The following is a 21,093-nucleotide window of genomic DNA, read 5'->3' on the forward strand; positions in this document are numbered from 1 at the left end:
GTGTCATCTCGATGATAATATGGACGCGTGATGTCGTCTCTGGACCGTAACGAAAGAGTTACTTCTCTATTTCGTCTTCCAGTCTCTCAACACACCATTTACGACCCCTTCACCTTCTTCGGCAGTTTGAATCACCTCCAACTTCAACCACCTCTTTCTGGTCAAAGATCTTTATCATCTCTTTCGACTGTCCACTCTTTCAAGCCCGTCCGTCAGACATTGGCTGGACCATCCGTGCGGGCCTTTCACGTACTGCGTACACGCTAAGACGTGTCGCAGCTGAGAATCGAGGCCCAAACAGAGTGCCCCGGATCACTCTGCATTCGCTTTGCATCATATTTTTCGATTTCCTTTTTCCTTGCCTGTTTGATCCTTTTTGGAGTTTGCTGCATCCTGCATAGTCGGAGCATTGCGAAGTCCTGCGCGATGGAAAGCGCTTTCTTTACCTTCTCATTTGATACCCCTTGGCCAGATGAAGCCAATTTTGAGATCCGCTTTTTTTCCTTTACTGTATCTACATAGCCTTTATGGCAGGAAGACCCTGCAGAGGACGACAGCTTGTTTATCGGCATAAGCCCTACTGCAATAGGCAGATAGGCAGCGGAATTGTTGCGCTGTCATAAGCAATCACTTTGAAGCGGGGGCGCTTACGGCGCGAATCCCATTTGCTCCCAACCTCTTTATTTTCCGTCACTTGCTTCGAGTCACTTTCCTCTTCTGCCGGAATGCCTATCAAGGGAAATTGATCAACTTCCTCTTCTCCAGCTGATTCGTTCCCTTTCATTGTGGCAGCAATGCAGTATGCGCACCATGACTCGGGACCCAGACACGAACTCTTCATCTCCACGTCCTACAGACTGTATGCAGACACTGTAAGAGTTCCGGTCTTCTGTGTCCCCCGCTGGTTCTACAACCTCAACCTCCAGATGACACGAAATTCGGCAACGTCAATTCATCACATGTGCTGGAACCGCGGTGAGAGAAAACGCGCTCGTGACGCCCTGTCGCATGGTCAGAGTACGACCAAGAAAAACGTGACCTGTGAACGCTGCAGAGACAACGCAAGGGACGTCAAGGCCGTCGAACCATGAATACCAGTAAAATGGTTCCAACCTTCCTATTTGACAGTGTGTCGCTTGGAGGTATGACGCTGGTAGATTTTGGCCCAATAATCGATATATCATGCTTGGGTCTAGCAGGATGCACAAGCTTGAGGTCGAGATGCGTGCTGGGCACGTTCTAGTGGGGGCTTCTTGGGCCAATCACTCGACCCAACCCTCCCTTCTTCTCTCTGCATCCTGCTCCCCATGCCTTCACCTTGTTTGTGCGTGAACTCCCCGTCCAGTAATAGCAGCAGGGCAAGTCGTCTGCGCTGGAGATTGTTCTCCCTCGGAGCTCTAGTTCGCTCGCCTGTATTTGCCTGCCAACTGGCAAAGCACTGTATCCTTCCTGTAAATCGATAGGTCCTCACTCGAGCCGTCAACAATGCCTAGGCGCTTTGCACCCCGATCGCTTTCCCGAATAGGTGGCTCATCACCAGAGGCACACATTACGCCAGCCGAACACGCATTGCTTTGGTATACGCGCCCGCGTCTGATTTGCTAACTTGTAACATGAGTACGCCTCTGTTGTCTTGTTTCCTCCTCTCTTTCTCCCTTTTTCGCTTTTCATATTCACATCAACAGCCCCTCCAAGAACAAGATTCTTGTGTTGTCAAAAATTCAAGAGTGGCTGCTTGCATGCCTGAGCTGCAGGCCATCCTGGTCGGCCCTTGACGCGGACGACTTTTGCCGTGTCACAAACCACTGCTTGAGGATATTTGTGCCTACTCGTCGTTCTACGCGGTGTGACTGCATCCGCTTGGCACAACTTCTCGGTACGTCGATCTCGAGATACTCGCGCAACGTTACAGCAGAAATACACAGCATCCCACACCTTGTTTTCCGACTGCTATTCTGGTATTCGGTCATTCTGCCCACCGAGACTTGGCCCAATTCATGACCGCTTGAGTTGCTACCCTAAGGTAAATCCTGAAAGACCATTGTCCTAATTCCTCTAGACCTTACTCAGCCATGTCGACTGGTCGTCCCTCAGGCCAACGATCGCACTCTGCTGTGAGGAGACAAGCGAATTCTAAGCCCAACCCGGAGCCAGATACAGAATTTCAGCCCTGTGCTGCGACCGCCTCATTCTTCCTTTACGCCCAGAGAAACATTATCCTCTGTCTGCATCATGACACATTGGCAATAGAGCGTCGATTCGACCGTCATCAAGAAGACGTGCTTTGGATATGTACAGACACTGTCAGCGAAAGAGGTGCGGGACGTTTGGCTGTCAGCTATGATGCAGGACATACCGCAATTGTTTGGGATATTTCAACGGGAGACGAAATTGCTCGCTTCGCAGCGTATGAACCGATTAGGGTGGCAGCATGGATGAAGAATGGAAATATTGCTTTCGGTAAGACATGAGAGATTGAGTGTGAGAGAGTGCTCTGACAAGGCTTCAGGAAACGCCCAAGGAAATGTAATACTGTTCGAGCCTTCTACCTCGGAGCATATCTCAGCTCGTACTATCTATGATCCGATTACAGCTATAGCACCAGCTGCCGACTCACGCACTTTTGCAATTGGGTAAGCGTGGTCTCCATCCGCACGCGTCGCTCTTGCTGATAGTCGCAGTTTCCTGAACGGCTCGATTTTGATTGCGACACTACAACCACTTTTCACGATCGTGCACAGTCTGACGACATCAAAAGCTCCTTCCCGCATCGCTGGACTTTCCTGGCATGGTTCTTCTTCACGACAGAAATCTGATATGCTTGCTACCCAGACCGCAGACGGTGATCTTAGAGTTTGGAGCATCCCTAAAACAGCTGTCGCTGGAGAAAGCCCAAATATCATCCGGATACTGAGTCGGTTGGAAACGAGGAGCCTCGGTCCTTGCTGGTTCACATGGTCGAGAAATGGCCGAATCATCCAGTACACAGATGGGTGAGAATACCTTGGCTTTTGCATAATGATCCTCGCTAACACAAAAGCCTCGTAGCGAGACACGGTCTTGGGATGTTCGCACAAAAAATGTCAGCTTCCAATCAGTGCCAACAGTCGATGGCATTGTCGGCATCGCATGCTACGGCCCATCCTCTACGCTTTTCACGCTCGGTCAAAACCACACTGTGCAACAATACGATGTAAACCCGAGCGAGGCCCCCGTGCAAGTTGCTAGCATACAACATGCTCCTGGTCCGCTACCCCCGTCGCCACCAAACTCGATCGAAGAGCAAAAGAAGGAAGAGACGGCCAGAAAACAAGCTGCAGCGAGCGCTGCTCCGTTACCATTTGCCTTTGTGGACGCAGACTCGAGTGAAGGCGAGATCGGTACAATGTCTCCACTCGAAAAGATTGCAAGAGAGATGGATCAACTTGAGGACGAGAAACATGACCGACTCGGCGCACTCAGCCCGACATCTAGCAGAGCCTCCTCGGCAAGCTCGCGATCATCCAATGGAGGACGCAGAGTACCATCATATCGTTATGACAAAGCACCTTCCTCACGAGCCTCCGAAGTGTCATACAATGAGGGCACCGAATTTTCCTTTGGGCTGCCTTCGATAACGCCTCGCGAGAGCGTCTCCATACGGTCGACGTCTTCATTCCGCTCATCAGCCCTACGAAAAGAGATTCTGAGAAGTCCAAATGAGGCCCAACAGACATCTCAGATGGATCTTTTCCCTCACACTCGAGTGAGGCTTCGAGATGTACCTTTTAGGACTCCGCACTATGGCCAAGTTGCTCGTACTTCAGACATATTGCGACAGGAAATGCTAAGTGTGGTATTCGGTTGGAACGACGACATTGAATCTCTGATACGCGATGAATGTGAGTATTGCTTTATCGTACGGAGTCTTACCCATCGATCTAACGTAAACAGTCGCAAGGCAACGACCAGGATCAGCCAGTAGCGTTCTTCTCTCAAAATGGCTTGGTGAGTTTGGCGCAGACACCATGGCTGCAATGGTGGGTTCCGAGAACATGACTTCCTCCGACTGGATGTTGCTCGCCTTGAGCTCTATGGGACCATCGTCGGGGAAACAGGTTGGTCAGACTTTCGTGCAGCGACTTTTGGAAAAGGGTGACATCCATCCTGCAGTTGCGGTGCTTCTGGGCTTTGGTGAGCACGATGATGCCATCGAGGTTTACGTCTCTCGAGGTTACTTCATGGAAGCAACTCTTCTGACCTGTCTGATCATGCCATCGGATTGGCAGAGGCAATCTTATCTTGTTCGCAAATGGGGTGAAGCTTCTGTTATGAAAGGTCAGCCAGAACTTGCGGTACGCTGCTTCTCGTGTACAAGCCTTGAGACCTCAGATTCCTGGTCTTCTCCTCGAGCACAAGGTGCAATTTTCTCTGGCCCAAGAGAACAAGATATTGGTCCCTCTCCTTTGAGCCCTCCAATTTCTCCGCCATTTGCCGTTAGCTCAAGCCGGAAGCTCACGAGAAACGGATCGCTGAAACTCATCACGACATTCGGTGATCAGGGGACCTCCCTCGTATTACCTTCGATAGATCAGAGGACACCAATGGCAGGTGTGCTTGGTGTTGGCGTTACACCAATAGCCGAATCTGCCATCTCACCTGGAGGTGCAGCACCTTGGCTTCGATCTGGCAGCAGGTTCGATCGGGATCCATCGTCCGCGAGGACGGCTACTCCCGGCGGATACGCAAGGAGACAATTACCCTCTAGAAGCGGCACCTCACGAATGCGAGACACTTCTCAGACACCACTAACAGCCCATAGAGAGATGTTGGAGCCAACAAATGTTACAGAGACCTTGGAGCCTAAACGTCAAGGTCATACTCGCAAAAACTCGTCTATCAATTCGAGTGAAAAGTCCCAAAGTCTGAAGCAGACGTCACGGCAGCCTCCGCAGCCGGATCGTCTACCGTCCCCAAGTAACGACGTCTTTGCGCGTCTTAAGAGCGAGACATGGAGAAGAAACGGATCGCGCGAGAGAACCAACAGTGATCTTCATGTGCAGGTTTTTGATACGACTTATTTGCCAAACCAGCCATCTCAGGACCTTAGAGCTCCATCCTTACATTTAGATCCTTTCACAGATTCTCGTCAAAGCCAAGATGACCTTCCCGATCACACGTCGGATTATCGCGGTCGGTCAGCAAAGCGATATATTGGTCCAGCAAAAGTCTCACCATCATCACCAATTCCGATGTCACCTGACGAAGTTATGGCAAGTAGAGCGATGGCTGCAGCTTCCAACATCGATGAGTCCTACTACAGAGAGTCAAGACCGCAGCGCAAGAACTCTAATGCAGACCGTACCTCTCGAACGAACAGTCAGGTACCAACCGGACATGGAGGTACTAGCCAGGTGGATCTGAGACTAGCAGTTAACCGCGACAGAAGCGAATCTCGTACACCAGCAAGACCCTTCGGTCGTTCGCCCTCGGCATCAGCTATAACAAACAACGACTCCACTTCTGCAAGAATCGAGTCTCGCCAGGGACTACAAGTCAACAGGACCAGAGGAGCCTCTATCAAGGGCAAAGCTGGTGGTGTCCCCAATCACTCTACGAAAAGTCTTGATGAAGATAGTTCTGCTTCCGAGAATCAAGAAGAGGGTATCGTGCGGCGTAGAGATCTCCAGACTTTGACCAAGAAGCAACTCGCCGCTCGCGAGTTGGAAGAGAGGCGCGCATCTTTGGCCAGGCGCCCATCCGCACCGACGATACCTTTACCTAGCGATATCAAGACACCTTTGAAAAGGCCTCTCATGGCTCCTAGACATCATACCGAGCTAGGAATATCTCCCAGCTCATTCGAGCCACCGTATTGTGCCGGTTCAATCATTCGTAGTCATACGGCTGATCCAGAATCTAAGGGTCGCTTCCCGCCCACGAGAACTACTGGCACCTCAACTCCGACAGCATCGATCGGACTACCGGCTACTCCTAGAGCAATGAAGCATCCGCGATACGAACATGAAGGAGTACCCACTATTCCTCAGGTTCCCGAAACCCCTCCTCAACCAACAGTTGCCACGTTTCAGCAAGGTTCACCCTCGCCAAAGTCCGCAGAAGACGATCAGATTGCTCCTCTCCTACCTTCGACTGTGTTTGGACAGTTAGCACCTTTGTCTCCACCACGGGCATCTTCAGCACCACCCGAGACAAATACGGACGGTGCCCCGTGGCACTACAAGACAGTGCTGCCGCACTCTTCCAGACGAAGATCCATCTCCAAAGCAGGCCATACTCGTAGGATTACACCTACGGAAAACAACTTCCAGCCTCAGCAAAGTCCTGCGTCGAGCAGGCCAAGCATCGAACAGACCTTGCATGACGCTCAAATTGTCATTGTAGAGGACTCAGAGTTGATGTTGCCAGAACTCCAACATCTGGCGGGTCCCCCACCTCCGCCTCCTCCACCATTCATGACAGATCGTCGAGGTAGTGGTCTCGGTGTTATCAACATCGCGATTGGAGAAGAAGAACCTATAGTCATGGATGTCTTACCAACTATTGACCGAGCCGGTGCATTGACAGCCCCTCCGCTCAACAACTTCGCGCAGGCACAAGCACAAGCGCATGCTCAGATTCAGGCACAAGCGCAAAGACGTGGTCGTGGCAGCATCAGCGAAGGCTTCAACTCACGCCTGAGAAGTGTGACAGAGCGTATCCGTAACAACAGCAAGTCGCGTGCCAAATCACCACCAATCGATACGTATGCACCCTCGCCTTATGAGACAGTGCTCCCTGGCATATTTTCGAGACAGCAACCTACACCTGACATCAACACGAACCGGGCCAAATCACCCTACGAAGCTTCTCCAATTGTAGCCAGTGCTGCAGCATCTGAAGCGTCAATTTCGTTGATGCCTCCACCTCCGCCACCTCCACCACCAGCTCCACCCGGCTCCGTCGAACAATCAGGTCAAACATACCCTCATCCTCGTGAAGTTCGAGCAAACATGCCATCCGAGACGCTCTTGTCGCCAGTCGTGTACCAACCTGACAACATGTTTTAGTCAACACTGCATGTTCTTTGATAGTCTTCCTTTGTCATTTCGGGCATAATCTTGTTTCTATCTTGATCATTGTATACCTCTATGCGTGTTTGCCGTTTTTCTACTCTACTCATATTTACATCATACTGGCCAATATCCACTGGTTGGAATTGCTTCGATGCATTCTGAGGTGGCAAGAGCAAAGTGCGAGTTGTATTCATCTCTTTCTAGTCTAGACTGTATATCAATCTATTCGTCATTCAGAAACATGACCTGACTGATGCTCAACTTCCATCCAGACATGCCGAGCCCTAATGCATGACACTACACGCTCGATCTACATACAGCCTGAATATCTGCGGGGCGATTCACAACCAACTCTAAACTTCCACCAGTGATGAATGGGAGGAAAGATTTCTTCACCTCAGCTTTATGATGCCATGTCCAAATCAGGCCCGGAGGCAGGCTCTCCGCCCAGCAGTGTGGTAACGACAAGTCATCCACCTCGATAATGTGGTATTGAAGATGGTAAGGTTCATTCTGTTACCCCGCCTGATCGCTGCTACGGTATTCAGCAATTCTTGTTCTTGCCTTGCCTCTATAAGATCTGGCATGTGCTAGGAACCCAATCGCTTCCGCACTCTTTCCGATTCTATCGTTCTGGTCATCATGGGTCTCTCTACCCTGGTAAAGTGTATACTTGCACCCGTACTCGCTTCAGCAACCATACTTCAAAATGGTCAAGTACGAGATACAGTCTTCGCCAACACGAGCATTGCCTCTGTCAACTCCAACTGGACTTCCTATCCCCCGAACACCACTGAAATCTCCTACAAAGGTCGTTGGGATACCCAACACATATCCTGGTGGTCAGCACCAGGACTCAAACTCGGCTTCACCGGCGACAAACTCGCCATAAGTTTTGGACAACACACTTCGCAAGGTGTGCTTGTTACATACAGATTTGCAGGCCAGGACTGGATGTTCAGCAACGTGACTGCAAATTCTACGCATCAGTTTGTCGATGCATCGACTCTTGGGTTCGACTTGACGTTGCAAACGCAAAGACCGCAGACTTTTGAATTGAGAGTTACGAATTATGCTTATGGTGTTCAGATCGCGGGTGTACATGTCGCTGAACACGCAAGACTAGTCCAGATTCCAAACTTTGGCGCAAAGATAGAGGTGATAGGGGATTCGCTGTCTGCGGGCCAATACGCTACGTACGAAGGTATCTCCAGCTATGCCTGGGGACTAGGCGCTGGACTGGGCAATGTGGAGTTCGATATCACCGCTTATCCCGGTATCTGTCTGGTTGACCAAAATTGCTGGGGCAATGCTCATGGACAAGTCTACCAATGGCTACGCACCTCGGATACTTCGTCACGCTCAGTCGACATCTATGGCGACTCTCCACCACTCTGGGACTTTGCGGCTCACCAACAATCAGATATTGTGGTGATCAATCTGGGCACCAACGACAATAACACGCACAACAACGTCACCAACGAAAAATATCTCAACACATATATTGATTTTGTGGCGGAGGTGCATGGGAAGTATCCCCACGCGCAGATCATACTCATCGCACTCTGGAATGGATTCGATCAAGTTGGTAACACATATCAGCAAGGCGGTGCTTTTGTGGATGAGATAAAGCAGGTGTATGCGCATTACAAACATGAGGGATTCGTGCATTACTTCAACACGACTGGAATCTTGCAGCATAATGATATTGTGAGTAAACCGACTAAAAGTGCGATTTGGGCAATGACTGATCTGAAGAAAAAAACACAGGGGCCGCAGTATCATCCTACTGATGTTGGACATGTTAAACTTGCGAGCCACTTGATGCAGTACATCAAGCTAAAGTTTGGTTGGGTGTTTGGGGCTACGGGGCCGGAGGTACAGGCGGATACGCTGTATTGGAACGATGGTGAGTTTTCTGTCATTGATGAGAGGATGAGATTGAGCATTGCTGACAAGAGGTGTAGAGGCAAATTACTGAGCTTTGGGTGAGTTTGAGTTGGTTCTCTTCGTATGGAGTTTGAGAAGGGTTGTGCATGCATGCTATATATGTTGGAGATTGACGCTGTTACCTACATGAAGTAGAGCAGGAAGAGGCCCTACGAGGGATAAACGTGAATTGTACATGTTACTTACAGAGGTCTCGGAGATAGGAACGCGTCAAACAAAGCATGTCATCGAAGTGGTAGTTGATTATCGACGACTAGGTAAGCAAAACATATGGCAGATAAAAGCGATAAAAGAGCGACAAGGGGTCAGACGGCAGCAGTCAAAGCAGTGGTGATAAGGAGCGACAAGAGTGGGAACGCGAAACATAAAAAGCACGATAAAACAGGACCACAAATCACAATCTGCCTCTAGACGACAGAGATACTGGCGATCGACTCTTTCTCGCCTCCCAGCTTAACGGAGACTGAAAGCGGACGAGCAGCAGTCGAGGCATTGGAAACCAGACTGTCGACCTTCTCAAGGCTCGAAGAAGACTGGTTCCTGCTGAGCTGAGGCTCGCGGACCATGATGTCAAGGACCACAACCTTTTCAGCACGCTTGAGCTCGATAGACTTGATGGTCTCAAAGCCATACTTGCGGTAGATGGCTGGGTTGGAAGCATTACTGCTCTCGAGGTAGCAAGCTCTGCCCTCAGCATCGGCACTTCTGGTCACATACTCGATACACTTGCGAGCATAACCTTTACCACGGGCAGCAACCTTGGTACCGATGTACACCAGGTAGTACGACTCGTCATCACGTACACCCATGACTTCATGCTTGGTGTCGTGGAGCAGAGGGAAGAACTCGTCGAAGAAGCGAGTCTTGCCTTCGGCCGAGAGCTTGTACCACAATCTCCACATACCGCTACGCAGGATAGTCAGGTAGTCATCCATGTTCTGGCCTGGAAGCATCCTGTCTTGGTGTCAGCCATACCAACAACAGCTATATACCGCTGTGAGAAGGGACTTACCATAAGGCGACGCAACCATAGTCGGGACCTGCAGCAAGCACCAAGCCCTTCAGGATGTGAGCGTACGTGATGTACTCCAGGATGCTCACATGGAGGTTCCACTTCTGTTCCTTGGTCCAGTGGGCACCATCAGGGACTTCGGTAAAGTAGCGAGCGACATCGTCGTCGGCGAAGGCATCGGCCAAGCATTGGGCTGCTTGCTTGTACTCGGCGAGCGTAACCCGACGGACCCCATCCCCTCCAGCAGCAACAGCAGCAATACCGGACGTGTTGATATCTTTCTTCTGATCATTTACAACTCCATTCATGTTTGGCTTATTGCCTTTGAGGGTGTGGCTTGTCTTTTGGTATTTGACACCGTCCATGATGGATTATTGGATGGGTTGGTACTGCTGCTGTGATTACTGAGGGGGATGAAGGTACGTCCGGTGTTCTTGTTGATGGCAACGAAAAACGACATCAATATCTGGGCTGTGGCCGATGTGCCTGATAGGGCTCGAAGGGAGAGGTTGTGATGCTTTGATGTTCGGAAACAAAGATGCAGATAAGAGGCTGTTGTTTGCAAAGGGCGATTGTCTTTCGTGTACAAGTGTTGATAGAAACGAGGCTGACTGTTCGGACAAGAGAGGAGGAAGCAAAGGGAGAGCAGGGCTCGGATGTCCATTGCCGTTATATACGTACGTTCCTGCTCCTCGCCTCATCTTCCATGCATAGATAGAGCAACCCAGATACGACACAGTTAGCTAGCTCCCACGTTGGATCCAGATCACCCATCCTGTGGAGCCGCCCGCGCTATCACGAGGAGCTTTTAGCTTCAGCAGCGCTTCCTTCTCGGACGTCTCATCGCTCTCCGCCGAACTGTGCATGCAGCGATTACGCATGCAGCACCCCTCTCTCTCTTCCTTCCTTTTCTGCATTCTAGATCCTTCTGTTGTACAACTATACATACTGACAACTCATCAAGACAGCAAAGAGAAACCAGAAGCCCCGCTTCCTGCAGAAAGAAGCAACGTTTTTGGTTGCACATGCACATGATGGATGCCAAACAACCCTTGGAAGGCCAAATTGCGGAGGGCCGCATGGAGATGCCGTATCGAGTATAGTGTCGCAAGCCACCAGAAACCCTCGAACCCTCCGGTGGATCACTTTCCCTTATCCTTATCTCTGTGAATCGGTTACGTCCTCAATGCTCAAAAGGCGGTGCTTCCTTTGTAGGCGAGGAAGATCTTGTGATAAGTCAAACACCGACAGCGCAGGGCCTTTATCACCTTCACACTCTCCTCAATCGAAACAGAGCCAGTCAATAAACAAGGCCTCGAACTGCGTCAATCTCGAGCCCATGATCCGAAGTAAGGAAGAAAAAAAACTTGCGATAATAGTATCGTACAGAAGAAGAATTAACATGGAATCGTGCCGCCTTGGTATCAATGTAAACTCCAGAGATGCTGCCCTTTATGAACGATCATTAATGAGATGCAGCCAACAAGCAGGACATGTACTCTATAGAAAATAGTCCCTGACCGGATCCGAGCCGGCATTGTTGTGTTGGTTTTGTTGCTCGAGGCGGTGTACTTCGTTCTCAGGGGCGGCGTCGAAGACGTTCCATTTTCGCTCTCCGGTAGGGCTGACCTCGAGAACACTAGCCTTGTTTCCACATCGGTAGCAGTAGTTGGGAGCGCTCCACACGGTGGACAGCCTGTCATCGAACATGACCATGTACCCTTCATTACAGAGTTGGTGTGCACGGAGAATGTGTGTCATGGAGTTGACCTGGAGGAACTTCTTGACGACTTGAGCGCCAAAGGTGTAACCGGCTCCTCTTGGACTCAGCGAGAACTCGTCGCGGTCGGCGTCCGGATCACTCCAGACCAAGTCGGCCATGGGACCTTCGTGCGGAATCTCTCTGAAGCGGTCGATGATCTTGATCTGATCGATGCTATGGATGCTGGGCGACAGACCGCCATGGACGCAGAAGATCTTGTCGTCGATGACGCAGGAGAGGGAGAGGTAGTCGAACATGTCGGTGAAGTGGTGCCAAACAGCAGCGTTGCCGTACTTGCGGCTGCATTCCGTGTAGAAACCGTAGGATTGGGTGACTCCTCGAGACTCGTGGTTGCCGCGGATGAGGTGGACGCGATGAGGGTAGCGCAGTTTGAGACAGACCAGCAGCGAGATGGTTTCGACACTGAAGAGGCCGCGATCAACGTAGTCGCCTATGCATGGTCAGACGTGTGCCTTGTTGGCGGTCGCGTGCGCTACGTCACATACCGAGAAAGAGATAGTTCGTGTCCGGACACGGTCCACTGATGTTGAAGATCTCGAGGAGGTCGAAGAATTGGCCGTGGATATCACCAACGACAGTTACGGGGGCCTGAATGTGCACAACATTGCTCTCCTTCATGAGCATCTCTTTTGTCTTTGCGCATATGGCTTCTATGACGGACTCGGCGAGCAGCTCCTTGTTGTAGAGCCTCTCGATGCACTCGTCGAGGTCGATGCTGGCTTGCAAACGTCAGCTCTTGCCACGCGACTCATTCTCGTGACAGTGGGCGCCCTACAAGGAAGTCCAGGCATGTTGGCGGCGGTTTTGGTCGCGCGGGCAGGTGCGATGGGGCGTTAGAGAAGAGCTTAGGGAGACGGGACAGGCGATATCAGTGCCTGGGTAGAGTCGACGCTTCCACACATGATCAAAGACAGAAGACACAAAGCTCAAGACATGTCTAGCAGAACGACATGACGACTCTTGCGAAAGCTGTTTCTGGCTCGATCTGGCCTTCTCCCCCGACGCTGCTGCCACTCGCGCACCCGCCGAATCTGAATTTCCAAACCGCTTGTCCGCTGGGCACGTGACGATAGGCGTTGTGATTGGCTCGACAGCCAATTTACCATTGTAAATAATCTTGCACCTTGCTTTGCTGCCTCTTGCTGCGACGACAATCGAATACAGCCCAGGTACAGGGTAGGTGACGAGACGCTCCGTTGGCAGTGCTGTCTCATCAGCTTCTCCTAACAAACAGCTCTTTCCTCGACTGCTGCCACAGCCCGCACCTTGCCGTCTTCGTCTGTGCACGCCCGACTTGATTCGTCTCTCCTTCCCCCGTCAAACGACTGGCACTCGTTGTTCCATATCCCTTGCAACTCTTTTCTCACTGTCCTTTCTGCTTCTTCTCTTTCTCTCCTCTTCCGAAGCCTATGGCATCTCTTTGATTCGTGCTGCTGCCCGGCCGCAACCGAAATATTCTCTTTTCCCCCAAAGTCGTCAAACTTTTTGACCTAAGAGCAAGCAAACATTGTCCATCATGTATACTGCGCCCGCTGCTCAACCTCACCCTCCGTATCAGCAGCCGTATCAGCCTGGTTATGCTCAACCTCAGTATCCTGTGGTAGCTGCATATGCTCAGCCTTCGTACCAACCAGCTCCTCCACCAGTGGCATACGGCGCTCAGCAATATCAACAACCTTATGCTGCTGCTGCTCCACAAAATGGGTAAGATTCTCTTTTGCCGCCGTCTTCTAGTCTTTTCTCGCATTTGCCCAGATCTGATACTGTTTCAGACCTCCTTTGAAAAAGCAAAAAGGCAATCCCGTGATCACACGCTATCCTCCACCCCCAGGATATAAACAGCAACCGACATATGCTGCGGCTCCCTATACAGCACCGGCGTACCCCGCACATCCTCCACAACCCCAAGCAGTTTACACCCAGCCCACTTACCAAGGATATCAACCTCCGACCGCCCCAGCATATCCTCCAGCAGTAGCATATCCTCCTCAGCCGGTATACGACCCAAATCAAGCTTACCAGCAGCCACCTTATCAGCCACCTCAATCTACTCAGCCGTATTCCACGACAGCACCAACGCCGTCATACTCTGTACCTGCACCTGCATATCCACCCCAGGAGCACACAGGCTATTATGATGCGAACGGTGCTTATATAGCGGCACCTGCTACCAATCCAACGCCGTACATCGATGCCTCCGCTTATCCTCCGCCGATAAGTGAGGATGGCTATGCGGCATCGCACACAAGGCAGTCTAGTCTCGACTTCGGCCTGGATTTTGACTTTGAGAGCGAAGCTGGCGTCCCGGCTGAGGAGGTCGTACCAGAACTGAGCCTTGGTCTGATTACATGGCATCCAGCTATACCTACCAGCAAGCCCCTACCTTCAGTCTTCGATGAAGCTGATTCGAAGTGGACCGAATCCGCCAAAGCTACTGAAGATGCACACATCAGTGTTACGTCCGAGTTCTTCCCTGACGACATGTCGGTCGATATCAGACTCAGTGTACGAGATACAGACGAGTGGCAGAAGGTCAAGGACGATCTAATATTTGTGGAGTTTGGAAAGACGGCTGCGACAGTCCCCCTTCTCACTGTCATTGCAAACCGCGACCGTCCCGATCCTGTCACTGAGCAGCTGGAGCCAGTAACACAGCACAGTGGTTCTCTTCCCGCGGTTGTGCATCCTTTGCCGGTGCAACAGTTAGTTGCAGGAGCCGAGGACGATCAGTCCGATGGGGACCAAGCTATGGACATGAGCGACGATGAAGACGAGCCCGTCAAGCCTGCTGTTCAACCAACCATCCAACCCCTTGCCCATCCCTTGCCACGGCCAGTAACCCAGTCAGCTCCGGTGACAAAGCAGGTCACCATCCTCGACTCTCTTGAGCTGGCACTAGGACCCAAGTCACCTCGGAAGAACGATAGGCAACCATCAAGATCTTCTATGCGTCACTCGAGATCGCGGTCGCCTGAGAAGCGCAGCAGACAAGGCTCGCAACAGCCCAAGGCCAAGCCTGCTCCGCTTCCCAAGGACTCAGCGCAGGAGAACATTCTGGCGGCGCTTGGTGTAGAGGGATCACCTAAAATGGTTTACCCCACTCCACCTCCTGCTCTGGGATTACCGGTACCTCTAGGCAATCGGTACGCACAACAAATCCAACTTGAAGACATATTAAATCTGACACACCACAGCCAGAGAATCACTCCCCCAGGTGGCTTTGCGCCTACGAATCAACGCTTCGCGTACGGTCCTCAGTTCCCTCCTCCACCGCCACCTCGCGAAAGTCGTTCGCCATCGTTCGATCCATGGCGTGCACACGATCCCGCCAGTCCCAAATCCACTACCTCTCAGCACACTGCAGCCGGTTCAGACTTCCACGGCGACGATGTTGATATGGATGCTACGCCCAAAGCCAAGCCGTCAGCTGCCCCTGAGAAAACAGGTAGTGGCAGAAAGCGTACCTATGAGGAAGTTGCGGCTGCAGAGGGACGCCGCAGACAGGATGATGACACTCCACGAGCACGACGTATGCGACAGAGTAGGCAAGATGTCTACAGGTATGTCGAAGAGTAATTAAGGTACTTTACACAAGATTGATATCCATCGCAGTCGATACCGCCGGTAAGCGTGTCTCATGCTTGCACATGTTCGAGCGTCCTCTGGTACAAGTCCATTTCTTGTGCCTCTTTCTCTTCTTTCAAATCTTTTCAACGATATGTTATATGCGATCCATGGCCCAAAATCACGAGAAAAATGTGTGCCAGGGGTTCGTGTACAGAGCCTGAAAAGGCCAGGGAGATTGTTTCCGGTCAACAGTGCAGGTGTACGGTGACCAGATCTGTCTCACCGCAGGAGAAAGGGCAGATCACGGTAACTCCTTTTCCTTCTTCTCCACCTCCTTTCCACTTTCTTCTTTCAAACTTCTATCTCCTCTTTCCCAAACAAAGACGGCTTCTTCTATTTTATAGCTTTTATTATGACTTTCACTTCAATTCTTTTATCTGACGGAAAAAAAACATTGATCTTTCTTTGCATTGAACATGCCAATGGCACGCTGTCTTGCAGTATACGTATCCCATGTTCACGGCTCATCTATTCGGTTGGAGCAATGATTCGAGTGGCACGTAAGAGCACATCAACACGCTTGGCCACCAACAGGAGAGCTGTGCTCCCTCGATCACGCTAGAGAAGATCCGGATGGCGCTTAAACACATTCTTCCAAAACCCATTCGTTCATCCACAAAAATAAACAAAGCATCAGGCAGTATGCAAGCGAGCAAAAAAATCAGACACCAACCAGGGGCACTCTGGAAAAACTCTCATTCTCTTTCCCTTGATCTTAGCCACCAGACTAACGGTCTCACCTGGCTGATAGAAATTGTTCAAGGCGTACACAGGCGGGAGTCGAACGGTGGTTTTATTACCAAATCTAGGCGTGAGTGTATAAGCCGTTACACCACTGAGCCGACTACAGTGATGTATGAGAACTGAGGTGAATATATAGGATAGGAGGGAAGTGAAGGAGAATTCGCTGTAAGGTTGAGCATTTGCAGCCACCTCTTTCAAAGTTGCTCGCTTGCTTGCTGGCTTTCATATACCACTATCTCAGGAAGTTATTATGGCAGTAGAGGAGAAGGACAGAGAGGGAGGTGACGATTGTTATCGCAGATTGGCTTAGTGTGCATATATGGTGGGTATCTTTCTTATGCCTTGTGGATTTGGTCAAACAAGTCGCCTTTTCTCGTCACCGTCATCACTGTCACTTTCTTCCTCTTCCGAAGAGTCTTCCTCGTCATTGTTATCCGTCTCTTCTTCTTCTTCATCTTCGTCAGTTTCCTCCTCATCTTCAGACTCGTCGGTCTCTTCTTCTTCTGAGGTCTCTTCGTCTTCCTCGTCAAGCCAATCATTCAAGGTCTTTTCCTTAGCAGGCGCCCCAGACTTTGACTTATAGACCACAGGCGCAGACCCTTTGAGTGCATCATCCAGCATTCTGCCCGCCGGCACTGTTGATCCGCCACTTGGGCGATACTCAATCTTTGATTCTATCTCGACGTTTCTGAGCTTGGCATCTGGTTCTTCTCCATCCTGGACCCAGTCGGGAAGAGGAGTGTAGCCACTGAGCCCGTTGACGCCGCTGTCTTCGCCGATGACCAAACTGGCACTGCCGAGCATGTAGCCTTTGCGGCTCTCGCTTGGACTCGGCGCTTGTGGTACAGGCTTGGGTGCGAGCAAGAGGAGAGATGCCAACTCGGTGCTCGAAGGCACGGCCAACAAGGCGCGAAACATACGGGCACGGTCGCGGAGGTCGTAAGATGGTGTATAGCGGGCCAGTAGCAGGGTGTGGTTATATAGCAACGATATCGGATGAGACTTGTCTTCTTGTGATTCGATTGTCGTTGAGTTCTCGTTGTTGTATTCATCGTCTCTAAACCCGGCACCGTCTTCTTCGTCGTCAGGGGCAAGAACAGTCGAGCTAGAATGACGTTCCAGAGCAGGAGGGTTTGCTTTCTTGTTGGTCGCATTCTCGGCGTTCAACCAGTGCAGGTAAACCTTCGCCGCCAGCAGCACAATCTGCTGCCTGACCAGATCATGTTCGTCAGGGTATCCACGCACGAGGATGCGCAGAACATCTGGTGCAATGCTCTGATCAGGGGAATAACCGGCGAATTCGCCAACTAACCAGATGATGCTGGCGCGTGCAGCAGGACTGGTAAGAGTGTCGAGGTTCTTCGCTAAGCGGATGACGGTCTTTGTATGTGAGAGTGGATCGCGCTGAATCATATGTCGAATAACTTCCAAAGCCTCAGCAACGAGATGTTGATCGGGGCTGTGGATCTGGCGGAGAAGCAAGCGCAAGCAGCGTGAGCTGGTAGTAGCATCCGAGTTGTGAGCGCAGCGACCAATTGCTCGCACTGATTCGCGAACCAGAGCAGGATCGTGACCTTGCGAGAAGTGTTCAAGTTCCGTGAGGATAAGGCCTTGTACGTCAGTAACGCAATGAGGGAATACAAGGGTCAGAATCTCAAGCTTGAGGCGCCATGTCTGTTCTCCTTCGCCGGATCTGAGGAGGAAATGGCGGAAGTGCGGGACGAAGTGTTGTGGATAAAGAAGACAGATCTGGACGATGTTATGAAGGCCGATCTGGTTGATGTCGGGAGGACCACGGAGAAGGGCTGTCAAAGGACCGATGGCGTGGTGCAGATACTGCTCAGGGGCAAGATATAAGTAAGCTCTTGTGACGGCGACGACAACGGCCGAGGTACGAGATTGCAGGAGTGGCAGTGATGATGTGAGAAGCAAGTCGAGATCAGGATCCAGCGTCTGTACGTCTTCGTAATCGACTTCCTCTTCCTCGGCATCATCATCGTCGTAGAAGCCCTTTTGCTTTTCGGCTTGAGTATTCGTCTTGGTCTTACGGACACGGCGAGTCCTTTGTGGGAAGCACTTTCGCGCATAAACAGTCATCAACTGCAGAGTTGAGACCTGCCCCCATTCATCCATATCGACCAACTTCTTGACAAGGCTTCTGTAGTGCGGGTGTATCAAGTCCAAACGTTCCGGACAGACCTGGCTGAAGGCAGCAACGGCGGCTCCAGCGACAAAGTACTGCTTGTCTCCGAGCAAGGTGGAAAGGTATTCGGTGACTTGAGGAAGAGTGGCAGGGTCAAGCTTGACACACTTGACGCATGCGAAAGCAGCAGCCTTGCGGACGATGGGGCTCATGTCGGCGGTTCCTTTTTTGATAGCGAGCGAAACGATTTGGCTGATGAGTGGGATACGGACGCCAGCCATCGTCTTCAGAGCCATGGCGCGTACGCGGGGGCTGGTGTCTGAGAGAGACTTTTGGATAGTGTTGATGGACAAGAGAGCGGTATCCGGATCCGCCTCGGCATGGTGTAGCAGATATGAGTAAACCAGGGGTCTGGTCGAGGAAGTCGGGTGCGAGAGAGTCTTGAGGACCGAGGGGAAGAATGGCAGTGTTTGCGCCAGAGGAGCCGTGTATTGCATCTGCCGTTGGGATGGGTAAGTCGATGGGTCATGTCATGGCTTGTGTCGAACAACAGCACTGACTTCGATAACGCGACGCAAGCCTTCGAGCACCTCTCGTTCGTTCCTGCTGTCCAGCAACTTCTTTATTTGCGCCGGAGGCATCTGCTTGACCGATCGTCGTCCGGCTCCTGCATCTCGAGCGGCCTCGAGCGTGAGGTCGCGTGCTGTCCACGGGTCAGACTGGCTCTTTGTCATATTATACATTCGCTTCCACGGTACCTGTTTCCAGCATGCCCGAGATACGCGATATCGACTCCATCCTGGCTGTGACTTGTCTAGGCGCAATCGTGAACTCGAATGGTCGAGCTCGAATGTTTGGCGGGGACGCAACTTCGGTTTGGCGCACGTCATGTCCGTCCACGTTCCTGCAGCCACTTTGAACCTCCTCCGACCCTGTCACATGTTTTGTCCGTCGCCAATATCAACCCAACCTATCCTATCACTCGTAATACTGCCATTCTTGACACCCTGATGCTCAGAAACGATTGTATCAACCCTGCATAATCACTTTCACATGCCATCTAGCACATCTCAACCATCGAGACCGATTGTGCTTGAGCCGTGCAAAGCCCATCATCTTCTCCGGCACATCTTGCGCCACCCTGCACCACACAAACACTTGATCATTTGTTCAACTCGAGATGTATTCCTACAATCTCTCTTGTACGAAGTCACACAGGAGAGTTCAAATGCACTGAATCTTCTCACCCCAGCCTTGAGCAACCTACACGATTCACGCAATGTCCAAATGTCCTTTTGTTCGGATCTCACCAACCTGCGAGCCTACCTCACAAATTTGAAGCATCCTCGGCAACCAGGACAAGTCGACTCAGAACCCAAAGGTGCACACGACCAGACCTGTCCGCTTCTGATGATAGTAAATCCAATCCGGATTCACGAACAAACACTCTCATATTCAGTTCAGGGCTTCAACCGGACATTTGCTTCTATCGTAGATGTCGCGCATGGTCTCGGTCACCAGCTCCTAATGGTCGAATGCATAAACCCAGAAGACGAGTACGAGACTGGCGGCCAAGAAGATGAAGCCATGCTCAATGGACCTCGTCCAGTCACGAACACCTGGGATCAAGATCTTTCCATGCTGAATATTACCACAAAGACCTTTGGTGCGGGTGAGCGAGCTTGGGTTGGAAGAACTTTGAGGATCAGGCAGGTCGCTGGGCGATGGTTCAAGTTTCGGAAGCTAGAGGACTACGACGCAGCGCCGTCGTAAGCAATATCTAGGACTCGAGGAGTCTGGGGGCGAATCTGAGAAATGGTTCTAAATCGATGTCATGGTATTGGAAGAAAAAAGAAAATGTACAGAGGGTTCCGCCGTGTGCTCTACTTGGTACGGATGTGCTTCAGCTTCTTTGGACTGTGCATGAAGTTGTTGGCGTATGCCTTGGGGATGATTTTGCGCTCGTTGGGCTCCTGGACAAAGTACTCGTATCCTTGCTTGTTGGCAAAGTTGATGGCATCGTCCTTGGACTTGAAGTTCAGGTGGGTACCCTGCATGTAGTCGGCAGATGATTGCCAGCCCATCAGAGGGTTCTCCCAGCGGTGACCCTTGCTGAGGACGTCCCAGTCCATGCGCCAGTGGTGAGCGTTCCAGTCGCCAGATTGCGTCGGGGTCTTAGCAGGACGGAAGATGCTGGAGTCAGTGGGTAAGTACAAATGGATCTTCAAGTAAGCAACGAAGGCAAGAATTGACGAACCGAACTGTGCGGGCTTGGAGATCAGTAGGGGCACCAGAGACGACAGCGGCAGCTACAGTCTCGGTGGGCTCACTGCCATCCATGACGCGCTTGGGGACGGGAGAGAAGGCCGAGGTTCTGTAGTCGACGGCAGCACCGTAGTTGGGGGCATGACTAGGAGTATTCTGGACAGCGGGCTCGCTTCCCTTGGTCTCTCCCTTGGTCAAGTGGACGGGCGAAGGAGGCTCCTCGCGGGACTGGATGTTGTCGACCTCAGCCGAGTTGGGAGCGACGAAGGACTGGTTGCTGGCAAAACGGGGAGCCTGGCGCGAGAAAGCGGGTCGGGAGGCGACGGCGAAGAGCCTCGAAGCTGCTGTCCTGTTCAATGGCGACATTGTATGGATATGGTGTGACTGGCAAGAGCCTCTCTGAACGCCTTGATGGTATGCGCATCGTACATAGGTCAGCGAACTCACAAGGCATCCGGAGTGCAGCCGGAGGCTTGGCAGGCCGATTGGCCGATTGGGAGCCTTCGCAACAACG

General features: G+C 51.5%; 8 protein-coding genes across 8 annotated transcripts; 4 read left to right on the forward strand and 4 right to left on the reverse strand.

The window, feature by feature from the left end:
* Positions 1-2,153: 2,153 nt before the first annotated feature.
* M436DRAFT_15562 (uncharacterized protein) lies at positions 2,154-7,010 on the forward strand (the record flags this gene model as incomplete). Its single annotated transcript, XM_013568792.1, has 5 exons — positions 2,154-2,460; positions 2,510-2,633; positions 2,682-2,993; positions 3,049-3,881; positions 3,934-7,010. Coding segments are annotated over 5 exons (4,653 nt in total), but the record flags the coding sequence as incomplete, so codon positions are not given.
* Positions 7,011-7,697: 687 nt separating this feature from the next.
* On the forward strand, positions 7,698-9,036 carry M436DRAFT_75581 (acetylxylan esterase; the record flags this gene model as incomplete). Its single annotated transcript, XM_013569023.1, has 3 exons — positions 7,698-8,765; positions 8,826-8,964; positions 9,023-9,036. 3 exons carry the CDS (start codon positions 7,698-7,700, stop codon positions 9,034-9,036), a joined length of 1,221 nt encoding a protein of 406 aa, XP_013424477.1.
* A 520-nt stretch (positions 9,037-9,556) lies between these two features.
* M436DRAFT_14668 (uncharacterized protein) lies at positions 9,557-10,253 on the reverse strand (the record flags this gene model as incomplete). Its single annotated transcript, XM_013568790.1, has 2 exons — positions 9,557-9,959; positions 10,018-10,253. Coding segments are annotated over 2 exons (639 nt in total), but the record flags the coding sequence as incomplete, so codon positions are not given.
* A 1,264-nt stretch (positions 10,254-11,517) lies between these two features.
* Positions 11,518-12,591, reverse strand: M436DRAFT_66670 (serine/threonine specific protein phosphatase; the record flags this gene model as incomplete). Its single annotated transcript, XM_013568940.1, has 3 exons — positions 11,518-12,230; positions 12,286-12,519; positions 12,576-12,591. The coding sequence occupies 3 exons, from the start codon at positions 12,589-12,591 to the stop codon at positions 11,518-11,520; spliced, it is 963 nt and encodes a 320-aa protein (XP_013424394.1).
* Positions 12,592-13,316: 725 nt separating this feature from the next.
* Positions 13,317-15,931, forward strand: M436DRAFT_66671 (uncharacterized protein; the record flags this gene model as incomplete). Its single annotated transcript, XM_013568941.1, has 6 exons — positions 13,317-13,504; positions 13,573-14,943; positions 14,995-15,360; positions 15,413-15,424; positions 15,568-15,673; positions 15,869-15,931. 6 exons carry the CDS (start codon positions 13,317-13,319, stop codon positions 15,929-15,931), a joined length of 2,106 nt encoding a protein of 701 aa, XP_013424395.1.
* Positions 15,932-16,525: 594 nt separating this feature from the next.
* On the reverse strand, positions 16,526-19,112 carry M436DRAFT_84865 (ARM repeat-containing protein; the record flags this gene model as incomplete). Its single annotated transcript, XM_013569024.1, has 3 exons — positions 16,526-18,811; positions 18,875-19,017; positions 19,073-19,112. The coding sequence occupies 3 exons, from the start codon at positions 19,110-19,112 to the stop codon at positions 16,526-16,528; spliced, it is 2,469 nt and encodes an 822-aa protein (XP_013424478.1).
* A 279-nt stretch (positions 19,113-19,391) lies between these two features.
* M436DRAFT_9303 (uncharacterized protein) lies at positions 19,392-20,066 on the forward strand (the record flags this gene model as incomplete). The annotated part of the gene is made up of 1 exon (XM_013568786.1): positions 19,392-20,066. A coding segment is annotated over one exon (675 nt), but the record flags the coding sequence as incomplete, so codon positions are not given.
* Positions 20,067-20,197: 131 nt separating this feature from the next.
* On the reverse strand, positions 20,198-20,945 carry M436DRAFT_54118 (uncharacterized protein; the record flags this gene model as incomplete). Its single annotated transcript, XM_013568840.1, has 2 exons — positions 20,198-20,507; positions 20,572-20,945. The coding sequence occupies 2 exons, from the start codon at positions 20,943-20,945 to the stop codon at positions 20,198-20,200; spliced, it is 684 nt and encodes a 227-aa protein (XP_013424294.1).
* Positions 20,946-21,093: the final 148 nt, after the last annotated feature.

Source organism: Aureobasidium namibiae (assembly GCF_000721765.1).
Source record: "Aureobasidium namibiae CBS 147.97 unplaced genomic scaffold scaffold_17, whole genome shotgun sequence".
NCBI lineage: Eukaryota > Fungi > Ascomycota > Dothideomycetes > Dothideales > Saccotheciaceae > Aureobasidium > Aureobasidium namibiae.